The sequence below is a fragment of the Tinamus guttatus genome, unplaced genomic scaffold (genome assembly GCF_059628265.1).
Source record: "Tinamus guttatus ecotype Peru unplaced genomic scaffold, ASM5962826v1 Tinamus_guttatus_pri_ptg000067l, whole genome shotgun sequence".
Classification (NCBI taxonomy): Eukaryota; Metazoa; Chordata; class Aves; order Tinamiformes; family Tinamidae; genus Tinamus; species Tinamus guttatus.
Window position 1 is genome coordinate 407,589 of NW_028288601.1, and position 26,028 is coordinate 433,616.

The 26,028-nt window shown below is 38.0% G+C and overlaps 1 protein-coding gene across 2 annotated transcripts in view; it reads left to right on the forward strand.

The window, feature by feature from the left end:
• The window catches only part of ITGB8 (integrin subunit beta 8), a 46,249-nt gene that overhangs the window by 16,487 nt on the left and 3,734 nt on the right, over window positions 1-26,028 (forward strand). Inside the window, exons 3-10 of one of the 2 annotated variants that reach the window (XM_088519692.1) lie at window positions 469-643; window positions 4,177-4,423; window positions 6,108-6,273; window positions 11,183-11,341; window positions 18,083-18,205; window positions 18,300-18,389; window positions 20,804-20,938; window positions 23,825-24,230. In XM_088519692.1, coding sequence (XP_088375818.1) covers window positions 469-643; window positions 4,177-4,423; window positions 6,108-6,273; window positions 11,183-11,341; window positions 18,083-18,205; window positions 18,300-18,389; window positions 20,804-20,938; window positions 23,825-24,230 — 1,501 coding nt within the window. The remainder of the gene's footprint in view (window positions 1-468; window positions 644-4,176; window positions 4,424-6,107; window positions 6,274-11,182; window positions 11,342-18,082; window positions 18,206-18,299; window positions 18,390-20,803; window positions 20,939-23,824; window positions 24,231-26,028) is intronic. The other variant, XM_088519691.1, reaches the window with a different exon arrangement.

Below are 26,028 nucleotides of genomic sequence, written 5' to 3' on the forward strand. Positions count from 1 at the left end.
TCTAAAGCTCACTTCTGCTTCTACATTTAAATATCAGCTTAAATAAAATTACTGTCAGATTCCTCTGAAAACCAACATGTTTTGAAGTAGTGCAAATGACATTTTCTTGCTGGAACTAGTTCAGTGAACATAGCATAAAACCTTTTGTAGTGACAGTTCATGTTTTCCTTTCCTCCAAAGTCAGTTCATTCTGGTTGTGCAAGATGCTCTTTCTCACACAAAAGATTTTTCCTTTGTAGAAAAAAATCATTGTAGCAATTAGGTTTAACTTCTAATTTAAATATTTTGTCATTGTCTTTATTAAAAGCATATGGCTTCCATGAACTAGTCCTACAATTTATGCAATTATGGTAGCATATTTTATTGTTTGAAAGACTGTTATTTTGTTTCTTGCATTCCTTTGAAGATACTACAGTTGTTGTTTTTTCAGCTCAAATTGTTTTGTACTTTATGTCTCTTATAAAACAGGATTTCATAGCTGACACAACACAGACGGGACGCTGTGACACTGTTTCTAACTTGATGAAAAGAGGCTGCCACTCAGATTTTGTAGAAAATCCCACAGTTCATGTGACAATACCGAGTGACCATGAAACAAATACACAAGTGACGCCGGGAAAAGTTTCAGTACAGCTGCGTCCAGGTTGGGTTGTCTCTAACGTATACTCAATGAAAACTAAGTAGAGTATTATTTAAGTACCATTTGTGATGAAATAGCTGGAATAATTATTTTGAAGAATATATATATATATATATGTAACATTATATTGTAGGACTATGAGGGTGTTGTACTGTACTCAAGTATGGCTTTCAGCAAGAAATGTTTCTGCCAAACACAGCTGAAGGTCAGAATAATGCAAGCAATAAGTGAAAGAGGGTTTTAGACAGTCTTCTGATTTCTTTTCTGTTGTGGTTTCTTAATTCTTTCAATTTAGCCACCATAAAAATCATTTTCCCTTAAGTGTATATAAATTGCTTTTCTTAAAAGTCTTTACTGTAAGTAAATTGGGCTAGAATTCCTAAATTCATCATTTGATAAGCTTCTTGATTAGACAACAGTGATGGTACCAAGAGCAAAATGAAAGAAAGAGCTGGATTCATAAAGTACACGTAGGTATTCGATGGCAAAAATTTCATTTACAAAGGCTAAGTGAAAACCTGATTCCCCTACATGGAATACAGTAGAGATGGGTATACACCTACAGACAGTATCCTCAAGCTAGAAATCTGTCTCTCAGTCATCAAAAGCTCAAGTGCCTGATCCTGTGCTCTGGGGCTGTGCAGTTCCTAGGACTTAATGTTCCTGAACTCTCTGCTATATATAAATGTCTGTCCTCCTTTAAAAATGGCCTATTATTAAGACCACTTAATAGTTTCTTTCAATAGGAAGTGGAGTGACTTTTGGGGCATATGTCCCTTCTCCCAGTGAAATGCGATAATAATAGTAGTCTATAAAGTCATTCTTCCTTTTTTTTTTTTTTTGGGGTACTCTCTTTACCAGTCAACATTTAATTATTCCATGCTACATGGAGCTAATTTGACAGAAAGGCTAAAATACAACTGAGGTACCTTTGTAGGAGGGCCCTTTGTTGAAATATGGGTGAACCTTGACATGGAGAAGACAGTCAGTCTTAGTTCTACCAGGGTCTTGGTAAATGCTTTTGAGGTGTTGTGTAAAATGGAATTGGCTGCACAATCCCACTCATGTATGGGGCAAAGGCTGTCCCATCAGACCCATCTTGCTCGTACCTGACAGCCTAGACCGGCAGCAGAAAATCAGCTGAGCTGAGCTGAGCTGGCATAGTTTATCAAACTGAAGTGCTCCTGATCCAAGTGTGTTACAAAAATGGTAATTTCAGGTTGCAATCAGCTGTTTTGGGGATCTGAAATTTGATTTTAAAAGCCCAAAAAGTAATTACATGTCAGATTCTAAACTAAATCTACAGGTCCCTTAATGGATGTGAATTTTTTAGTGTACCTCTGTGTGCCCTCTACTTAACAGAGAAGTCAAATCAGTGTATAAGTCCTGTTTATGTATGTGTCAACAAAGGAGGGGAAGGTGATTGAAAGAAATACAGGACATGTGTCATATCATAAAATTTCATTTATTTCTTTCCATTGCAAACTATATTCAGAGAAAGAGTATGTCATTTAAGAGAGATTAGTCTTTGACAGAGAAACAGTAAGTGAACAAGAAGAGTCTGAATTACCTGAATGACATGCTGATCTTCACCGTAAAGATCATTTCTTGAAAAGAAAGGAACCAAAGAAGTGTAAAGCATAAAGGAACTCTAGTTTTCCATCTTCTTTATAATAACACAACTGAAATAAGTAACGCTACTTTCTCTCATTTCCACACTCACCTTTCAAAGAAATGTCTCCGACTCTAGTTTATTTTAGGAGGCCTCAGGAGCGAAGCTATGTCAAGAAATGTTCACGATCACATTTTTTTCCAAAGGCTTTGGTGTATGCTTGACTTTTATAAAACATTTAGCCCTCTAAGATTTGGTTTCACTAACTTTTTAACTTGTATTGAAAATGAATTTAGCTCTTGCTTCAGGATGCATAAGTCTGAAATTTTTGAGACTGCTAAAGAACAACAGTTGATATATGGAATACATTCTGGCCATATTTTGTTCTCCTTATTTTACTCCTGGGGAAATATATAGATATACAGCTATAACTGTGCCTCAAAACATAAATTTGATACAGTATAATCATGCAGAACAAAGATATTTTTGTTTTGATTTGTTTTGGATTTTCGTCACTGTTTACATAAATCCCAACTCTCAAGATTTACAAGCTGCATTAGTATCTGACTGTAGGCAAACTCAAGTTCTGGATTTATTATTCAGTTTACACAGTCAAAGAGTAAGCACATAAGCTACCACATACTATAATTCTGTTTTGGTCATGAAAGTCCTGACATAGGCAAATCTTGACATTTTCAGGATGTCAGGCTCAAAAAAACATTAAAATAAAAATTGTGTAGTGAGCCTATTTTAAAAGTATTTTGCATTTTACTTTTATCATGTCAGATCTTTGATTAAAAAAAGACACAGTTCTGTTAAATCTACTTGTATTTTGCTACCCAATGGCCTGAAGCAGCAATGTCATGTATGTGCCATGAACAGAAAATGCCACAAACAGTAGTAAATACCATGAACAGAAAAGTCACAATGTAGTAATTTTTTTAGTGATTCTATTTCAGAAAGTGGTTAGATGATAACCTTTATTGAAAAGCTGAATGATCCTTCCAGAAGGTTTCCCTTCCACCTGTCCTTTGCTATGTCTTCATTGTGTAATACCAAATTAGAGTCGACATTCATGCAAAAATCTAGTTCTGCTGTAACTTTGGGTGTCATGAAATAATGGATATTTTGAAGGCATGCATTACTGAAGCTACAGAGCCCATAGTCCAGACACATCACTCTTTTTTGCTAGCAAGCAAAAATGCGGCAACTATTTTTATAGGTTTCTAGTGCATTAACTTTTTGTTATGTAAGAGGAAGTGATGTGATTCTGCAGGACAGATATTTGTCATTCTGAGATAAAAGAATATTTCTGTTTTGACTGGGCCAAAAGATTTTTTTTTTAATATTAGAACATTAGAAACTTTTTTTTTTTTATCCTACTGAATGTTCTCATTTAATCTTTAGAAGCAGACTGATATAAATTTGAAACATAAGTTTTTCAGGCTCTGATCTTTTTGTGATATGTATATGTAGCTTTAGACACACATGACAAATACTTTGTTTAGAGGGTAAAGTAATATACTTAAAACTGTTAGTCTTGAAGTGACTGTCCACAATCTGTATGCAAATCTATGTACTTTTTGAGTCATTGCCGCTGTTGGGTATAATGCCAAAGGGATTACATAACTAGGAATTTAAATGAAAATGGGGAATAGACAGACTTTTTACAGTAAATCACAATACCCTTCAGGGAAAAAAAAAAAAAACAGTATATTTTATAGAGAGCCCCAGTACAGCTTGTTTTTGAACTATGCTTCAAAATGTCATTTATTCTTGGGAGGTTTCTTGATTGTTTGTTGTTTTTTTACTGTTTGCTGGCACAAACAGCTTTATGCTGAGGTTGCTGCAAAAATAAATGTAAAGTATTTTTAAGTGTACATTCAACAATTGTAAATAAACCTATTTGTTTCCTTTGCATCAGGAAGTGAAGCAAACTTTATATTAAAAGTCCGTCCTCTAGAGAAATACCCTGTGGATCTTTATTATCTAGTTGATGTCTCAGCCTCTATGCACAACAATATAGAAAAACTAAATTCAGTTGGGTTTGCTTTATCTAAAAAGATGGAGAATATTTCTCTTGATTTTCGACTTGGATTTGGATCATATGTGGATAAAACTGTGTCACCCTATATTAGCATTCACCCAGGTAGAATCCATAACCAATGCAGGTATGTAGTGTTTCTGTTTACTTTAGTACTGAGAAATATCATGCATTTTTATTTTCAAAGCTCCTCAAAATCTGTCTCTTCGATTAGATATTTAGTTTCTCCAACAAGATCCTTAAGAAAATACTAAAAAATATTGCACAGTGCTTACTTTAAAAATATCTGAAAGAGTGATTTTAGAAGAACAGAGTTTTTGATATATCATAAAAATGGGCAATATTTGATTTATAGAAACAAACCAAACGATATGGACATAACTTTCCAAACTCTAGATGTAAGAGCACCTTTAGTATATTTGAGTATGTTTTACATTCAATTGCATAGGCAACTAATATGTTCTAAGTAATTTGGGATATATGTTGTGTAGATTTGTTAAAAATTTTTACACTTTACGACCTAAACCTTCTCTTTTGGTGTACAGTCTTCTAATCATTAAGACTTTTGTTAGAATTTCTGCTTTTGTAAAAGTGATGCATTTTCTTCCTTTTAGCCTGTTTAATGAACAAAAGCAATCTTTTGTTCTAATTTTGCAGTTGTTACATGACCAAAGTCCCATTTTAAATGAGTAAGGTGTTCTGGATTGTATATCTTTTTTTGTTGTTTTACATCCTTTATACATTCAACACTTTTGTAGGTGAGGAATCACTTCCCAAAGCTGTTAGAAGACAAGATTATTCACAAAAAAATCTTATATACATAAACTGTAGTATTTTAAAAAAATGAATATTGAACTAGTCACATCTCCTGAAAGCTACTAGCTTTCCAGAAAAGGCTTGATCCAAAATTCTGTCAAGTCCATAGTCATTCTTTTATTTTCAATGAGTTTTGAATTGGGCATTACTGGAATTCATCATAAAAATACAAATGTCTATTTCTGAAGCAATCATCTAGACTATCAATATACACAGTGGAAGGAAATTTGTGCTTCTCGACATAAGTCATTTGCCCTAATGTTGATATCTACAGGTGCATTACTTCCCTTCAGTTTTTGTAAACTGAGTCAAAGGAGAATAGATTATTCCAGAGAGTTACTACAGAGAATAGAATACTCTGGATTACTACCCTTTGTGTAACAGAAGTTAAGTCAGGTGAGGCCTGTTTACTATCTCAAATCAGCTGAGCACTTTGTGCCATAAACACCACTGCAGTAAAGGTATCACCAAACAGCAATGTATCTAAGTGCTACTGGACTATTTTGCTTATGTCAAACTTAAAGCTTTCTTCCCTTTTACATCATTTCAAAAATTATTGTTTAAGCAACTCCATATACTGAAAATCTAGTTCTGCGTCCATGCATTGTAATGTCATTAATTTCAGCATGAATTTTATATACTTTTACATCCCATTAGTGGATGTAGGAACTTAAAGTTGATATTTTTAGCTTTCAATCCAATAGCCTATGCATCAAGTAATTAAAGAATCTTAATGTTATTGTGTAGCCCTTTCTCACTATAACAAAATGAGAATCTACATCATTCTATAGACATTTAAAAGGCATAATATATTCTATGGTATCATGCTGTCTCTCATGCTGTATTCCTTCTCATTCTGAAATACTACATATCTACTGTTGCTATATTAATAACATTTATACAGTATTTAGAATGTATTTCCATTGTATAAATTTACATCTCTTTCAAATGGAAAATATGTAATTTAATGGACTTGTTTTTACTTTTTTTTATAGTGATTATAATCTAGATTGTATGCCTCCTCATGGTTATATTCATGTGCTGTCCCTGACTGACAATATAGCAGAATTCAGAAATGCAGTCAATAAACAAAAAATTTCTGGGAATATCGATACACCCGAAGGAGGTTTTGATGCAATGCTCCAAGCAGCTGTATGCCAGGTAAGGAATTTATGAACAAAAGACCAAATGCAACTGAGGCATTGATGTCAGCACATCTGTGTTCAATGTTCTTGAATTTAGAATGTCACTTTGATAATAGTAATATTTGTTCTTCATTTTTTTCATTATTTCCTCCTTTAGCCCCATATTTCAGTTTCCAGCTGAAACTGAAAAAGGATAGCAGCAGGAAATCGTTTTCAGTGCTAGTTAATGATGCCCTTTAGGCTGTGGTTTTTTTGAAGCATGTTTTTTGAAAAATGGTGCTTTTAATCCCAGAGTAAAAGTTTATTTTTATCCTTTTAGTTCAATGTAACTAGCATAGCTGTAGGATCATGACAATAACTGTTTCTTGCTTAAACAGACACATATATTACTTTCCATCAATTACAGACTTCATAAGAACATTAAAGCCCTCTGTGTTCATAGAATCCTAGAATGCTTAAGGTTGGAAAGGACTTCTAGAGGTCATCTAGTCCAACCCCCCTGCACATGCAGGGTCACCTAGAGCACATGGCACAGGACTGCATCCAAGAGGGTTTTGAAGATCTCCAGAGAAGGAGACTCCACAACCTCTCTTGGCAACTTGTTCCAGTGTCCCGTCACCCTTACTGTTAAGAAAATTTTCCTTAAGTTCCTGTGGAACTTTTGGTGCTTCAGTTTCTGGTCGTTTCCACTAGTTCTATTAGTGGCCACCAGTGAAAAGAGGCCAGCACCATCCTGCTCACTGCTTGAGGTACTTCTTATAGACTAACTTACAGACTATTAGATCCCCTCTCAGCCTTCTCTTCTCCAGGCTGAACAGGCCCAGCTCCCTTAGCCTCTCCTCACAGGGCAGATGTTCCAGGCCCCTGATCATTCTTGTAGCCCTGCACTGGACTCTCTCCAGCAGCTCCACATCCCTCTTGTACTGTGGAGCCCAGAACTGGACACAATACTCCAGATGTGGCCTCACCAGGGCTGAGTAGAGGGGCAGGATCACCTCCCTCGACCTGCTGGAGACGCTCTTCTTAATGCAGCCCAGGATCCCATTGGCCTTCTTGGCCACGAGGGCACACTGCTGCCTCATGGTCAACTTCTCGTCCACCATGACACCCAGGTCCTTCTCTGCAGAGCCGCTCTCCAGGGGTTCGGTCCCCAGCCTGTACTGGTGTCTGGGGTTATTCCTCCCCAGGTGCAGGACCTCTCAACTGTCTTTGTTGAATTTCATGAGGTTTTTCACTGCCCAGTTGTCCAGTCTGTCCAGGTCCCTCTGGATGGCAGCACAGCCCTCTGGGGTATCAGCTACTCCTCCCAGTTTGGTATCATCAGCAAACTTGCTGAGGGAGCACTCTGTGCCTTCATCCAGGTCATTGATGAATAAATTGAACAGGACTGGACCAAGGACTGACCCCTGGGGGACACCACTAGCTACAGGCCTCCAACTAGACTCTGTACCACTGATCACCACCCTCTGACCTCTGCCATCCAGCCAGTTCCTAATCCACCTCACTGTGCACTCATCTATCCCATACTTCAGAGCTTGCCCAGGAGGATGTTGTAAGGGATGGTATCAAAAGTCTTGGTGAAGTTGAGATAGACGACATCCACCGCTCTCCCCTCGTCTATCCAGCCGGTCATTCCATCATAGAAGGCTATCAGGTTAGTCAAGCATGATTTACCCTTGGTAAATCCATGCTGGCTACTCTTCAGCACCTTCTTGTCCTCCACATGCCTGGAGACAACAGCCAGTATGAGCCGTTCCATCACTTTTCCAGGGACGGAGGTGAGGCTGACTGGCCTGTAGTTGCCTGGGTCCTCCTTCTTGCCTTTTTTGAAGACTGGCGTGACATTGGCCTTCTTCCAGTCCTCCGGCACCTCCCCCATTCTCCAGAATCTTTCAAAGATGATGGAGAGCAGCTTAGCTATGACATCCACCAGCTCCCGCAGCACTCTGGGGTGCATCCCATCAGGGCCCATGGATTTGTGGGCATCGAGTTTCCTTCTCTCCCCTGGCTTCTTCTCTTGTTCCTAGGGCCTGGGGCTCTAAAGGGCTGCCCTTGGTAAACACCGAAGCAAAGGCGGCATTCAGCAACTCTGCTTTTTCTGTGTTATTTGTAACCAGGGTGCCCATCTCGTCCGCCAGCGGACCCACGTTTTCCCTGATCTTCCTTTTGTTGTTAATATATTTGAAGGAGTTTTTCTTGTTATTTTTAGCATCCCTTGCCAGATTGCGTTCCAAACGTGCCTTAGCTTTCCTTGTCACATCTCTGCATTCCCTGACAACGTTCTTGTATTTCTCCCAGGGGACCTGTCCTTCTTTCCACATTCTGCATACCTCCTTCTTCTGCTTGAGCACTGCCGCAAGCTCCCTGCTCATCCACGCAGGTCTCCTGCCCCCTCTGCCTGACTTCTTACGCACAGGGATGCACTGTTGCTGGACGTGGAGGAAGTGCCGCTTGAAAACTAACCAGCTCTCTTGGGCCCCCTTCCTTCTAGAGCTCTAGCACATGGGATTCTACCGAGGAGGTCTCTGAAGGGGCTAAAGTTGGCCCTCCTGAAGTCCATGGTTGCAAGGCTACTTACAGTGTTCCTAAGTAAAGATAAATCATTTGACATTTCTGAAATCACAATGTGTTTGAAACTGAAGAGTCAGTCAGAAGATACAGTCAGAAAAGTCAGTCAGTCAGTCAGAAGATATATCTTCTGTGCAGATGCTGAAAACAAATGCTCTTCAGTGTTATCTCTGTTTTTAAAGAGTTCATACTTAGAAAAATCCACTAAAATTTAAATTTCATATATGGATAAAGATGTGTCACGATCCTTCCCATCGAGAAAGGGATGAAAAATATCTGCCGCAGTAGTTTCCAAGTTGTAATCATATTAAATGGTAATATTTTGTCTGCTTGGAAGGGCTCTTTGGAATGGTCTTGACCTTTTATGTCTAGAAGTGCAAAAGAAATTTTGTGCATTAACTGAGTAGTGCTTTATAAAATACTCTTTTTGGTCCTCTTGCATTAAGTGATTCAACTCCTGTCTGCATTACAGGATTTTGGTATGGTTCTAGTCCCTTGAGATGATGTCAGGATAATTCTTTTATCTTGTCTATCCTCACATTCTCTTTTGGAGTGATCAAATGAGGCAAGGCCAAAAATGAACCTGAATTCTGCTAAAATGAGTGGTTTGATCCCAGTTTTATTTTCAATATTTGATGAGCTGTAAAACAGGTGAATAAAAGCCATTCTTCAGAGGCACTGATCACAGCTGTTATAAAAATTACCCTGAAGCATAGGACATATTCCTTAAAATCCAGTGTTTCTCATTGGACACATTCCACACTTATGACATTCAAGTTTGGGAATAATGTGTGCTTCCAAAAACAATAAAATGGAAACCTTCATGAGTGGGGAGGCTTTCCTGATAATTGAATTGCGAACCAAAATGGATAAAAACAATGCTCAGTTCATAACTACCATCCTGAATGGTAATTAATATTAATTTGCAGTCATTTTGCCTCCAATAGAACTTTATAACTTGCTCCAACTTGCTGCAACCAATACATCCCTTTTACAAGCAATAGCAGGTTAAGATGTGAAGCTACTTAAAATTTTGGTTGCTACGGTGTATGTAGGTAAGAGTGTTGAGCTGACAAAGTGAAATGGTGGAGACTTAGGAATAAGTAGGTTCTACTTTTATGGAGGAGAATTTGGTGCAGACTTGGGGATTACTTAAGATATAATCTATTTATAAATACATCTTAAAATATTTTCTTTTTAGGGTAATACTATCTAGCATTGGCTGATTAAGGCTAATATGTGAGCAGGAAAAGACATGACACCCCTCTGCACTTGCTATCCCTACTATTATTCACTATTAAAAGCTAGAAAGTAATGAGTCTGAAAAAAGAGATAAATCCCTTTCTGCAATACAAAAAAAAAGGAAGAGTAGCAAATAATTTATGCACCTGGCTGAATACATAGGCTGTATTGCAGATATCTTTCACATGAGATGAATGATACCTGACAATGTTAAAGGCAGGTGGCAGAGATGCAACAGTCAAAGGAAGCAAGGAAGAAGAAGAAAGGAGGGAATGCAACAGAGTTACTGAGAAGCAGCATGAAAAAGCATAGGGAGAGGTTCATGTGAGCCTCTCTAAAGTTTGATTTTAAAACAGTCATTTATTTCTTGCAGGGATATAAATTTTGTGGAGACATAAGTTGGCACACAACCCCATTTAGATATGTTTGCCCTGTTATTTCCTCCACATTACTAAATTCGTAAAGCACATTAAATTCACCTTTACTTTTGACACTGTGTCATTAGTCTCTTAGGATGGTTGACATGCACAGTCTTTTGGTGCATAATAAGATAATTTATGGGTGGATGAAGACACTGAGGCTTTAGTTTATTCATTGGTCAATCATATGTGAGTGTCCTTTATAGAAACCTATGTAGAAAGAGGAAATCGTAGGAAAAACAAACAGTAAGGAAAAACAAAAGAGAACACCAAGTAGTGGTTTCAGTAAAGATTTCAATGTTTTATAGATCCTAGAGAACTGTAGAAATGCTATGCAGTTGCATAATGCATGTATAATAGAGACGCACGTAAAGTGACAGATGTTGCCCAAGTCTACTATATAATATATAATTTGTATATATTTTAAAGGATCTTCCTTAAAAAGGGAAAGAAAGTGATAAATGGACCTCTGAATCATTCAAGTAATTTGCAGACTTAGATTACGATATATATATCCACAAAAAATGCTTTAAATTCTTCATAAACTGTGTAAACTCAGTGCTTCTAAACAGTGCAATATATGAAAAAAGATTTTTACATTAGTCTTTCATAAAATTTCTTTATTATTTTAGAGAATAGCAATTCACTGCTTTCTTATGTTCTTTGTTTTTTGTTTGTTTGTTTGTTTGATTTTAGAGTCATATTGGATGGCGCAAAGAAGCAAAGAGACTACTTCTTGTGATGACAGATCAAACTTCCCATCTGGCCCTTGATAGCAAATTAGCAGGGATAGTAATTCCCCATGATGGAAACTGCCATCTGAAAGATAATGTGTACGTCAAAGCTACGAGTATGGTAAGGTATACATCATGCTCTACTTTTAGGAAACCAGTGTTAAAATGTAGAAAAAAAATGTAGATTGGTGTTAATGCTTTACTTTTATTGCAGTTATTAGAATAATATGAGCCCAGATAGGCTAGATGTGAAATGAAGAGTCAGTTGTCTGGAAATCCTGACAATTCTTTTTATTTGGGATAAAGTATTTTGGAGTTCAAATCAGCAGTATGCAGCAGAGGAGAACATATTACTTTTTAAATGTTTTTTAATATTACCATATCATAAAATCACATACATTCCATATAAAATATGATCAGAAATTCTCTGCTGTGATATTTTCCATGATATAAAGCTGGTAATAGGTAAGAAATGCAGGGTTTTGCAGGTAGGACAAGAGTAGTGGTTATGTTTTATGGTTAGAAGATGCCTAGTTTCCTTAATAGAAAAGAAGATGTACAATAGCAATGAACGAATTCATCCTTGATGGACTAGACAATATTCTTATACTGCAGAGCTCTGTTGTATTAATGTAATATCAAACACATTTGAGAATCTCACAGTGTAAAATCTATATATAATAATGTAAAACCAATGTTTGATAAAATATATCTGTACAAAAAATCATAAAATCTCTCTTGCATAATTATATCAGCAGATATTTTTAGTTCTCAGAAAGATTTCTTTAGGAAGATAAAATAGTCATAAGAGGTTAAGAATGGATTTTTGTCTAAGATTTGTAATATTGAATTTCATTGACTTTCTCTTTTAAGCCTCAAGAAATGTAAATCATTACTTAATTGCTATGCAGTCACCAAATACTCAGGAATATATAAATTATGGTACCAGTGAGAGGACATTACCGTTTTCTTCCCACTGCTAACTTCACTTTGTTAAAGACCACACTAAAGACTACTTTGTTAAAAGACTTGAGTGTTCAGGTCTGATATAAATCGGGAAGGTGCTAGTGCAATCAGTGAGGATTATATGCAAGTCCAAACAACTGGTGTTTATAGGATTATGAGGCAAGAGTAGGGAGCTACTGAACGGTATGTGATCATGAAAAATGGAAGGCTTCCTGGAATAGGTGGGTGTAAGAACCTTCCGGAAAGGACAATGGAGTTCAGCGTAAACTGGCAGGAAGGTTGTTTGGATTTCCGATTATCTGATGTTCTACATTAATATACTCCCTCTGACACCTTTTTGATATTCTCTCTTAGATGTCAGGATTATTTATTGCCCTCTAGCTAGTCTGCTTGGTTTCAGTATTGCTTCAGTGTTCCTGAGATGAGAACACTCCTCTCTTTATTCTACTTAAACCAAGTAATTGAAAAAACTTTCCCAAAGTTTTCCCATACTTATGGGTCTCCCTATCTTGTTTTTCTAAGAGCTTCTCTTTTCCTTCCTTTTTTTTTTTTTTTTTTTTTTTTTTTTTTTCACTTCATAGGAATTGCAATACTATGACCAAGAGGAATCTGGCTCTGATTATTAAACACTTGCTGTAGATACAAATCCTTTTTCTGGTGTTCAGGGTTTGTTTGATAATAAAGATAGCAACTGTTTCAAAACAAATTATTTTTATTTTCTGTCCAGCTTTAGAAATAGTGTTTGTTAGCTGTTAGTTCGTTATTTCTTTTCTGCTTCTTGAGTTGCCCACATGCAAATCTGGGTAATGCAGAAATGTGCAGAAGGGCACTATTTCTCAGCATCAAGTATCTTCTGGAGTAGATTGGACATGATAGTACAAGACTCTACAGGGGTAGGTGTATTGGTTTCCTGCTGACTTCTTTTTCTCCTCAGTGTCATATATCCTGCAATTATTTTAGTCATATTCTCATTAGCCAGAGTCCCATTAAAAAAAAAAAAAACAGAAAAAAAGGAAATAAAAAAAAAGGCTTGAGCTTTAAATGGACAAGAAAAAAAAAAAAAACAAGAAAAAGGGCAAACAGAAGTCTTTTAAAAAGAAATGTCATGAAAGGCTCATTTTTTAAAGAATATAGGTGGGACATGAAGATTTTTTATTAATTTTGGTGAGATATATAGAATTAAAGAGCTCCCTGTAACACATTATAGTCCTGCTTTCATTCTTAGTTTCTGCTGCTATAGATCAGGTGGCATTCTAGCATATTATTGCATCTTCTTTGTTCTGTCACTTAAAAGGACTTTGCTTTAACTTTGCATAAGCCTAACCTTTAAAACAAATTTCTAATTAGACACTTTTCTAGCTTTCTAACTTTTCATAAGGTCATCCAAAGGATAACAAAAAAAGCATAACACAGGAAAGAAATTATTCAATTTTAATAAAATATGTCCTTGGTTCACTCACCTTTCTGAAATATTTAACATTTGTTATACCTTCAGCTTAAGAACAAGTCGATTAAAACAGTTAATGAAAGAAGAAAAAAGAATAAGAATACATTCTCCTGATTAGTAGTGGGAAAAGATAAAAAGAACATCAAGATTTTTACAGGAGCAGGATGAGGCCCCTTCAATGACCATCAATCCCTTGGGGCATCTCTGTATATGCTTGAAATGAAAAAGGAAGTGTGGACAGTTATGTTGATGATATTTTTCAACTTCTTTCTGATAAAATATTAAATTTTCTTTCTCATCTGAATTGAGGTTTCAATATACTGTTAGCCAAACTGGATACTGAAGTGTTCAATTTGACAAGTAGATGAAAGTTGTTTCAGCTGTACTTGTAAAAACCTAGGTAGTTTGCAGATCCAGTCACTATGACTCTTGCTGTTCTTTGCATATGATCTCTTGACTTCAGTAAGTACCATCCAAATATGCTTTTTTGACGTTTGTTTGTTTGCTTTCATCAGGGCTTGCAAACTCAGTTCTGATAACACTCATCTAGTGACTCCCCTAGTGGATAAAGGACTTACTGCTCTCTACAACTACCAGAAATGAGGTTCTAGAGAGGCAGGGTCAGTCTCTTCTCCAAAATAACTACCCACAGGAAAAGAGGAAATGGCCATAATTTGCACCAAGGGAAGTTCAGGATACGTATTAGAAAAAAATTCTACACGGAAAGAGTGGTGAAGCGTGGAAAGAGGTTGCCCAGGGAAGTGGTGGAGTCACTGTGCCTGGCAGTGTTCAAAAATTGCGTACATGATGCACTTAGGGACATGATTTAGCAGGCAGGGTGGTGATGGGTTTACGGTTGGACTTGATGATCTTAAAGGTGTTTTCCAACCATAATGTTTCCATGATTCTTTGATTTTAAGACTTTTGCCATTAGTTGTAGAGATGTTGAAGACTCACTTGTCTATTGTCCTGTGTTAAGCAGAAGACATTTATTTGACTGCCATCTGATGATCCTTCAATGCCGTCCCTGTCTTTCACACATTTACAATGCAGGAGGTAGTTGTAGAACATATGACTTCTATGCCCTGGGACCCACTTGCTCCATCTGTGAAGTGCTAAACAAATACATGTTGCATAGAGGGTCACAGTACACAGATGAGGCCCCAGGTCTGTGGTCCTGAAGAATGAAGCCTCAGTGCTGTGTTGTAGGCTATGGAGAATGGCAACAAAGCCACTATAATGGTGCTGTGTTCTCACACTGGGACTGTATTCTCAATGGACCTTGGTGGATGACACATTCTCCAGTTGCAATGCTAAGAAGGCCCATTTATTGCTGTGTTACCTAACTTTAATCACTTTTATTAAGAAATACGATCTCCTACCAACGGGTAAAAAACTTCGGTGGGCCCTGGCTAAGATCAAACTTGAATGACTTTTTAGTTCTTTCTATACTAGGCTATTTTTACTGGTGGAATATGATGGAAAATTGATTTTACCTCTTTGCATAATTTCCTCTTTGCTGCTCTGGCATTTGAGTTACTGTTAGGATAGCGGTTTACTTAAAGAGTGGCTCTCCAAGAACTAACAATTTGTTCAGAAAAATGAGAGAGAGAGAATAAACAGATTAAATGGATGATGAAAAAAAAAAAAAACAGGCAGAAAGACAGCAGAAGTATATAGAATGGAAAGATGTTGAAAGACCTGACAGAGGTGAATAGGTGCCCAGATGTCATTATCTATAACGGAAAATGCTGGCCAAAGCCCGAACCACTTCTCTGCATTCAGTCATGAATTGTGAGTGTTGAATTTCCCTCTTAAGAAGCATTTACAGATGTGTAGTAAAGCAATGATAACTTGCAGGTACAGTTTATTTTAGAATAAATTGAAATTGAAAGATCTCTTATGGCCAAGATGTATGAAGACCACTGGGACCACACAAACCACTTTGTTCTTCCAAATACTCTTGGATGAGAGGATAGTAACATCTTGTTCCGAATTCAAGCATCAGATATCTTATTCCAGCAACAAATGACCAGCAGGTTCCACTGCTGTCACTGGCATAGCACATACCATCATAGACACCACCAAATAAGAGAAAATATTTAGGAGGGATGTGACATGCTACTTTTTTTAAGCACCAAGCACAAGTGTTGTTTAGAAAATGCAGAAGACTGCTGTGAGGACATGGAAGCATCACTGCTAAGGCAAGGTTTGGACAGAAGAGGATAGGAGAAAAGTATCATCACAAAGAACATTAGAATATCGAGACTGTTAGAACCTGGGCTGCTGCTTACACTGAACGGATGTGTCTCACCCCCAGTACTAAGATACATATCTAGGAAAATACTCTGATTACTCTGCCATTCAGTAGCCTTGCTGTTCTCCAAAATATTCCTCATCTCAGTATCTTTCTTTCTCCCCGAAGAGCACAAGAGCCCTCCTATTGTCAGAAGTCCCATCATCATTCTAGGCAGATCACAGGCAATGCCACATACAATTATATTTCATAAACACCAGACTCAACACCAACAAAATGGTACAATGGGGAATAAGCAGGACGAACTGGAGATCTGTGTGCAGGCCCATCATCATGATCTCATTGGAATCACAGAGACATGGTGGGATAGCTCACACGACTGGAGCACTGTCATGGAAGGCTATGTGCTCTTTAGGAAGGACAGGCTGAGAAGGCGAGGTGGTGGAGTTGCTCTTTATATGAGAGAGCAACTGGAATGCATGAAGCTCAACCTGGGAGTGGATGATGAGCAAGTTGAGAGCCTGTGGCTAAGGGTTAAAGGGCAGGCTAACATGGGAGACACTGTGGTGGGTGTCTGCAAGAGGCCACCTGACCAGGATGAGGGAGGAAGTTGATGAGACCTTCTATAGTCAGCTGGATGTTGCCTCATGGTCACAAGCCCTGGTTCTCATAGGGGACTTCAACTACCCTGACATCAACTGGAAGGACAACACAGCCAGGCACAAACAGTCATGGAGATTCCTGCAGAGCATCGATGATATCTTTTTGACACAGGTTGTGGAGGAGCCAACAAGGAGAGGTGGGCTACTGGACCTCGTGCTAACAAATAGAGGGGGACTTCTAAGAGATGTGAAGGTGGGGGGTAGCCTCGGCTGCAGTGACCATGAGTTGGTGGAGTTCAGGATCCAGCGAGGAGGTGGCAGGGCTGTAAGTAGCCTTGCAACCATGGACTTCAGGAGGGCCAACTTTAGCCCCTTCAGAGACCTCCTCGGTAGAATCCCATGGGCTAGTGCTCTAGAAGGAAGGGGGCCCAAGAGAGCTGGTTAGTTTTCAAGCGGCACTTCCTCCACACCCAGCAACAGGGCATCCCTGTGCGTAAGAAGTCAGGCAGAGGGGGCAGGAGACCTGCGTGGATGAGCAGGGAGCTTGCGGCAGTGCTCAAGCAGAAGGAGGAGGTATGCAGAATGTGGAAAGAAGGACAGGTCCCCTGGGAGAAATACAAGAACGTTGTCAGGGAATGCAGAGATGTGACAAGGAAAGCTAAGGCACGTTTGGAACGCAACCTGGCAAGGGACGTTAAAAATAACAAGAAAAACTTCTTCAAATATATTAACAGCAAAAGGAAGATCAGGGAAAACGTGGATGCACTGGTGAACAGGATGGGTACCCTGGATACGTATAACACAGAAAAAGCAGAGTTGCTGAATGCCTTCTTTGCTTCGGTGTTTACCAAGGGCAGCCCTTTAGAATCCCAGGCCCTAGGGACAAGAGAAGAAGCCTGGAGAGTGGAAGACTCGCCCTGGGTAGAGGAAGATTGGGTCAGAGAGCACCTAAGGAAACTCGATACCCACAAATCCATGGGCCCTGATGGGATGCATGAGCTGGCGGATGTCATAGCTAAGCCGCTCTCCATCATCTTTGAAAGATTCTGGAGAATGGGGGAGGTGCCGGAGGACTGGAAGAAGGCCAATGTCACGCCAGTCTTCAAAAAAGGCAAGAAGGAGGACCCAGGCAACTACAGGCCAGTGAGCCTCACCTCCGTCCCCGGAAAAGTGATGGAACGGCTCATACTGGCTGTTGTCTCTGGGCACATGGAGGACAAGAAGGTGCTGAAGAGTAGCCAGCATGGATTTACCAAGGGGAAATCTTGCTTGACTAACCTGATAGCCTTCTATGATGGAATGGCCAGCTGGATAGACGAGGGGAGAACAGTGGATGTCATCTAGCATAGGAGGAGAGTTCAGTGTGTCCTCCAAATGTGCCGCACTACTACATAGCTGGCAACAGGCCACAATCTAGCTGGTGCGCTGATGAATTTTTGTCATGATCTGTCTTTTGAGTTGGTCCCAGCTTCTCTTGGATATAGGCATAATATTGCTCCATAAATTTAAAATGAAAGGATTGGGGTGGTTTTGTAATCTGTATAGCATAATATATCATATGTAAGGTTTTTTTCTGTTACTGAACTACAGTCTTCTCTGGTCTGTTGTATTTTGCAGGAACATCCATCACTTGGGCAGCTGTCTGAAAAGTTGATTGACAATAACATCAATGTTATATTTGCAGTTCAAGGAAGCCAGTTTCATTGGTATAAAGTAGGTTAGAAACCTCATTTTTCTTCCTGATTTTAAAAGAACAGTATTTATATTAAAAATCTAAACTATGCATAAATTATTGTATTTTTCGTAGGACCTATTACCTCTGTTGCCTGGTACTATTGCAAGACAGATAGAATCACAAGCAGCAAATCTCAATGATTTGGTGGTAGAAGCCTATCAGGTATGGTCAGAATGACAATGTTATCTAAGTACTTGTACAAGGATTTTTCACCTTTAGTAATGCAGAACCTGAAATAGGAACTTTCATGTATACCTAGAAGGGTCTTGACTTTAAAGTCATAGGATAGGTTCCCTGCTTTTCTGAATGTCCAGGTTGGTAGGTGTCTGTTTCATGATGGCTCTCAAATCTCCAGACTGTTGGGTTCTCAAAGCTAAGCATTAGCATTCTTTTCTCTAGTAAGAATGTTTCTAAGTATGCTATTTGATTCTCTGCACTTTCGTCACGTTACTTCACAGAAATGCCTGACTTATTGGTATTTTGGCATCTCAGATTTGTGGTTATAGACCATGTAACTGTCTAGGCACCATATAAATTAAGAGAAAAGAAAGACACTCTAGTACCTACAGAGTTTTACAGTGCAGTTCTTAGAAAATAGACAGCAGGTCTATTTTCTAGCAAGGAGGTAGTGAATAGTGAATACCATGAAAAGCAGCATCTATGATTCAAGTTTTTGAGACACTGCAGTGAAGGAGAGTTTTAATAGGAATCTGAGAGATAGCAATGGAGATAGATAGCTTTGTGATTTTTACATGTAATTCTTCACAAGTGAAAGAAGGACAGAAGAGAATATAAAGTCACCTGTTCCTCTGATTAATAAGTTGAATGCTGTCGCAAATAAAGGCTGAGAAATCCATTACAAAGTTATATGCAAGATATCATTATGCATCACATCATTTTTAATTGCTAGGACTTGGGAGAATTATAATAGCTGATAAAATGAAGAGCCCAGCTGCATGTCTTCTAGTACTCAGTAGCATGGGTTCATACAGATTTTTCTCACTGTCATGTTGGAAACATTGTGTAGTTGCCAAAGATGTTTAAAAGCACAGGAATGTTTGGTAGAATGAAACTGCAGTGAAGTCATCTGGTATTGTATTTTCTCTTATAAAATCAAGAAATCTTATTGTGATTATAGAAGTTTTCAGGAAATTATGAAATACTACTAGCTTAATTTTTTGAAGATCATGGTCCCATTACATGTTGTAGGATAAATACATTATTCCATGTCAAACTACCACTTTTATATTGTCCATCCTAAATTGTATCGCAGGTTCTAAAGGATAATCCAGGGCAAACGTTCAAGGAAGGGGAATGAAAACAATCACTTAGTTAAATAGAAGATTCTTTGGGACTTTCCTGCTTTGTCCACCCACTCTTTGCTCTTCCCTTATTTTCATTTTTCAGACATCATCTTCCTTCTCATCCCAAATATTGTTGGATTTGATACACTGATTTTTTTTCATTGTTTTAGTGACCTGTAATTTACAAATACAAGGTTAACTGGGCTTGAATGTTTTGCTCTTTAGAAAGCAAAAGTAAGAATATAAATTTAGTGTTGATATTAGATTGATAGTGGGCCTCTTGCACTTTTGTTCTAAGCAGGGAAACCTATTGGCTTAGTTGCAGAAAACCCTGGCTGAAAATCCCTGGCTAAAAAGCCAAAGATGAGTCACTACTTTTAAAAAGTCATTAAGATAAACATGTGTTCAGAATCATGTAATTAAATTAGCATTTATAAAAGTAGAAATATCCCACTAAACTGATTTTTTTTTTAATTCTAAAATGTAAGGAATTTTGATAATCTCTTCATATAATTTTCAGCTCATCAGCTTCTACAAGCAGCTTTAATAAATTTGTAAGAGGTCAAGAAGTAATATTTCTTTCATAATTAGAACACAACAAATATTTGCAGAGTTTTCATTATTTTATACTGTAAAAATCCCTAATGGGAATCAACTACTTGTTGATTTATACAGTCATAGTTTTTATCTGAATAAATCACTAAGAATAATTCCAGTAGCCTCTGGAGCTCCCCGAAGTTTGTCCAGAGGAAACTTTTCCAAGGCGTGTGCAAAATATCACAAGTTGAAAATATAAAATCAATCAGGAATCTTCTCTGCTGGTTAGAATAATTGTACTATTGTACATATAATTGTATATTTTAATAATTGTGCACTATGTTGTTGTAATACTATAGTATTTATTTACAGTTTCATTTTAAATATATGTCTAAGGGACAGTATTGCCTCTCAAACAATAATCAGTTTTTGTTACACGTGTTTTTTAGAATCAGCTTTTAAATTATCAAAAATATAGTCCCCAGATCACTTAAAATAGCTAAAAATGTTTATACATGGAAAACATAACTTCAGAATTAACAGCTCGCTTGTGTGTATTTGAAATGTTGCTGGGTCTTTATATGGGAAAAAATATTTGAAATCATTCCTTTATTCAGACCGACAAGCTTTCCTCAGTTTTGATGAGACATACTTGGTAGCAGTACTTGTTATTAGTCACTAGTATACATTTTATATTGAGAAGCGGTGCAACTAAGAGATTTTTTTTTCTTCCAGAAACTAATCTCTGAAGTGAAAATTCAAGTGGATAACCAGATTCAGGATCTTAATTTCAATATCATTGCAATATGTCCTGATGGAAGTAGAAAAACAGGCATGGAAGGATGTAAAAATGTGGCATATAATGAAGAAGTATGTTGAGATTTCTCATTCTTCAAATACCTTTTCTGTGGTTGATTTTTAGTGGTGTGAAATCTTATAAGGATTTATTTCAGCTGAAAATGGTTTTTTGTGATTTATGGTCACAGACTCTCTGTTATTCTCTGGTTCTATTTTCCCTGAATCTTATTTTAATTCTCATTAGTCTCATGGAACTAAGACTCAATGCTTTGCCCCAAAGCTAATGTCCATTAAAACTATCCTCTGTAGTCTGTCACCAGACACAATGATCATGTTCATTGTAGTGAGATTTGTATTTTAAGAGGTTGAAAGATAATCACGCAGTGGAAGAGAATAACTGGAATTCTTGCTGCTTGCATCTGGATGAGACTCCACCTTTAACTCTCCTTCACTTTTGAAGTACTCTCCTGTGTAGATAACTAGTGTATTTTCTAAATAAAATTCATAAAGTTTCTTATCCCTACTTGGGCCAGAGCCGCTTACTGAATGAAGCTGACTTCAGACCTGGAGCATCACATGAAGAACATGCAAGGGAAGATAGTGTCTGGCTAATATAAAGAATGTGGTTTTCTTCCCAGAACAACTGCTCTGCACCTTGATCTATTTATTCGATTGGCTGGAACTAGCAGAGTAACTCATTTTGCTTGCCAGGAAGAGGTCTGTGCTTCTGGAGTGCAGGGTTAAGGAGTTTTTTCCTTCTTGCCATGTACACGTGGCTCAGCTGATGTGATGTGATTTGTGTCTTGTTTAGAAATAAACCCACAAATCAGTAGATTAAATGTGTGAATTTTGAATATGCTAGTTTGAGTATATTTTATACTTTTCTAAATTTGTCTGATATGTTGCTGTTTGGCACATACGGCTCAAGGAGATTTGCTGTCTTTTTCTTCTTAATTTATCTTTTCTACAGTGTTGTGTTCTGTGCAAGTCTTAAGAAATAGGACTGGAATTTGTTCTGTTTAATGAAAAGAAAAATATTTATATCTGTTTCTTTTTAATAAAAAGCCAAGCCAGTTGACTGTAAAAGATTACATGTGGTCCTAAAACTAACAGCTGTTGAAAATGAGCCATCCTCAAGAGATGAATTTATTTTTAACTGTAAATCCTCCTTTCACTATTTGTTTACAGGCAAAATGCTTTTCTTTAATTCTCACATTCTTTGCATTGTCTAATCCTTCTTCCTTCCTTTTCTTACCAAAACACAAATGTGTATTATATTCTGGAAGAGTCATACAGCCTCCTTAGGGATTGCAAAACTAAGTTTGGCTATTAGTGAGTGTCAGTATTCACATTTTCTTAACTGCATAGTTGTAATATGTTCAATCTTTCTGCTACTGTGTTCAGATCTGCAAAATGTCATGGTTAATGCAAGGTGTTATTTGCCCTTCCCTCCCATTCCCTGGCCATTTCCCCAGTACTGTGTTGCACATGATTGTGGTTTCTAGCAGGGTTCAGTATTGACTAAAAAGGACCCTTTCTAGCTGCAGGCCTTCCTCCCCACACGGTGTGCACCTGCAGTATGAGTTAGTGCACATCCACACTTCTGCTTTGCAACCTCAGGGAAGAAGTCTGATGCTCAGGGTTATTAGGGCAGCTGTGAGGTATGTGTATAGGGACACGTTATTACAAAACGAAGAAAAGGCAGTGACAAAACCTTTCTGTGCACTAGACAGTGCAGCTAACGAAGTGCATGCCTCTCTGCACAAGTGTGGTGCTGTTGATCATGCGCGCTGCCCCAGCGCGGCTCGTCACAAAGCGGCCGTTGTCAAACCAGAGCTTGGCCATTCTCGTGTGGGGGCGCAGCGGGACGGGGACAACGCTGAGCAATGAATGGCCTTAGTCTTTGCAGATGGCTCCAACCTCTTCTGTAATCAGTTCCTACGTTTCCATATCTGCTGTTTGATTTGGAAATCTTTGTTCTTAGCTGATAAAGAGTGGAGTGAAAATACTCACTTTTCTTGGGCTTTCTTATCACTTTTTTTTTTGCTTTTCTTGGTTATATTTGCTCTGTAAGAAATCTAAACAAAATAGTTATTTAGTCAGTAGATTAAAAAGCTATAGTGAGAAGATCCTTTCAAAAGCCTTCCAGCACACACAAAAAAAAAGTACCGAAGAGTGCTGCGCAGTGAACACATTACATATGCCAAAGATGTTAAAGAGTTTTAGTAGTGATTGATGGAAGTTGCCCAGAGCACTAAAATTATCCAGAGTCCCATGCCAGAATAGCAGAAACCTAAGCAGAAACCTCTGCCTGTGGAAGGGGAACGTGACCAGGGGGTAGGTACTGGATTCACCCAGAAGAGCACTTGCTGTGCCCAGGGCTGCAGCAAGAGCAGCGAGGGCAGCTAATTGCAGTACTCTTAATTCCCATTGGGCCTGTCACCCTGTGGCCTCTTTTTCTTACTCTCTAAGTGGCAAAATATCAGTGGCAAAAAAAAGCTGCAGATAAGGCCTGAGCCATTTCTCTGTTTTAGTAGAAGTAGAGAACTATCCTAAAAATCTGGTGGTTTACATTGGCACAGTGTGCTTCTGCAACAGGAACGTTCATTATACATTCCCTTTATTAAGAATATCTCTGTTTCTGAGAGTGGATTGTCTAAAAACAGGATAATGATAATTCTGTGAGTATTTCACTTGAACTTACCTTGTCTTCTGCGGCCATTTCTCCTTAACATGGAATGTAGACTGCTATCGCTATTTTATTACTAGGGTTTTAACTATATCTCTGATGCTTGCAATTACTAATATCCCATATTTTACAACTAGCCACTGTGTATTTTGCTCTTATTACGTAGTACACGTACATATATAATGTAAAATTCTGATTTACTTGTGTGTTAAAAATGTTAAGCAATTTATAGGAAATCTTAATGATGTAAAATCTGTGTTTCTTCTTAGGTGCTTTTCAATGTTTCAGTTACAATGAAAGGATGTCATGCAACTGGAGGAAGAAAATATGCAATACTTAAGCCTATTGGTTTCAATGAAACCACCATCGTTAATATACATAAAAACTGTGCCTGTCAGTGTGGAGACAGTGCAAGGCACAAAAGGGTTTGTGCTGATGAAACTTTTCCTGATGGTGAGCAATCCCATTGCAGTGACACTCACTGTAATTCCAACAGAGATTCGGTTTCTTCTGAGAGGTGCAGACGGTACGAGGAGCAGCCCATCTGCAGTGGTCAAGGAGACTGCATAGATGGAAAATGTTTCTGTTACAAAAATAAGCTGGGCAAGGTGTATGGCAAGTACTGTGAACTGGATGATTTTTCCTGCCCTTATCACCAGGGAAATTTGTGTTCTGGTAAGCTGCAGAATTTAAGTCTGTGCATTGTTTTGTTTTGTTTGTTTGTTTTATTTCTCAACCTCGTTTTATATATGTTAACAGTAGTGTTATCTTGAATAAGACAGTCATTCCAGAAAATAAACTGATACATTTCAGTCTAATTAGGAACATAGATATTGGAGATTATGAGGAATCTCAATTTCCAAATGAGGTTCTGATTTCTTTAACATCCTAAATCTCATCAGAGCTATATTAACACTTGATTTCAAATACTAAAATATATGTTAATACTCTACAGAATTCCTGCTCTACGTAATGGACAGTGTAAGTGGCACAAATCCTTATTCCATCTGTAGTCCATTTCTTATTCATAAACAGAAGTGTGTGCGAAACAAGTAGTAAACATGTACTTTTCAGTTAATATTACTAGGAAAAGAGAAACTAAATCTAACTAAATTCTAAATTTAATTTAAATATAACTAAATTCTGTTACAAAATTTTTACCAGAATATATATTTTTTTTGTTTGGAAGTATTTTTTAAAGCATTTTAAAATCCATACTGCTGTTCTGCATGACTGTATTTACCAAGGAGTAAACTGGGGAACAGATTTTTTAGCTTCAGTAGAATAAATGTGGAGTAATACTATTGACCTTAGGAGAGTTGTTTTGGTTTTGTCCTGCTTGTTACTATGAACTTTGCGTGGAAGGAAGAGAAATGATGTTACGTAATCCTTTAAATACTTCCTTACAGCACAGAGAGTTATAGTTTGTGTTCTCAGTCTCCATTGCGCCCCCCAACTAGGTTTAACATAAGCAGACTTTTCAAATATATAAGCTGCCAAAGCCTGAAAGGTGGTGCCTGGGTCAGAAGAAGAGGCAGGGGGATCCGTGTCTAAGATGCCCTGGAAATTCTCATGCATGGTGTAGTCCTGCCTAGCAGAACCACAGGGAGAACCTGTACCATAGCTGAATCACATGCCTCTCCGTGGGATGTTTTTCAGTGGAAAGCTTTGCTGTGAAATGTTCCATAAGGCTCTTTCTCCCCAGGCAAGTAAGGGGGTGGCCTACACTTTGGCTTTGCTTTTAGGGGAGCCTATATGGTAAACGCAACTGTCTGTCTGCTGCTGACCTGTAAATCCCTGGAGCACAAGAAGGACCATCGGACTGTGTGTGAAATCTGGGTGTTGCCAAGGTGGAGGTGGGGGGGCCTCACGAGGTTTGCTAGATCTGCACGTCCTTTGTGTCCTATTTCGATACTTCCTGAAGGAGCTTTCCCACCCTGTGAAAAATGTGTATAAACACTATCAGCCTGTCATTTGTACACCTGCTTAAATGTAGTGCAACAGGGAAAACATGGACTTTGCCCTAAAGCTCCCACTGCTTTGCCTGCAAAAATTAAGAGGCCACCAGGGATTTTTCATAGCCTTTGAACGCTCGAGGCTGTGCGTTTTAAATGCTTGTTAACCTACACTTCATAAATCCAGCACTTAAGCAGCTCAGTCTCCTTCCCTTTAGAATGAGAGCAAGGTAGTGTTATAATGCATGTTCCTGAGAAGAAAAAATAATCCCAACTGGCATGTGCACAATAATTTGAAACTTCTTCCTCCTCAAATCTTGCGGTGTATTGGAATTGAATGCTTTCTTGATAATGAGGAGAACTTTGTTTAGTTTGCTTGAAGCCTGTTTTCCTGATAGTTATGTAATTTTTAATCCCAGCTGCTTTGGTGCAAGGGAAATTAGGAAAATTCTAGTAAAATATTTTTCGATGAGATAAGGTAACAGCTTTTGCTCAAATTAGCAACAAGCAGCAGGCAT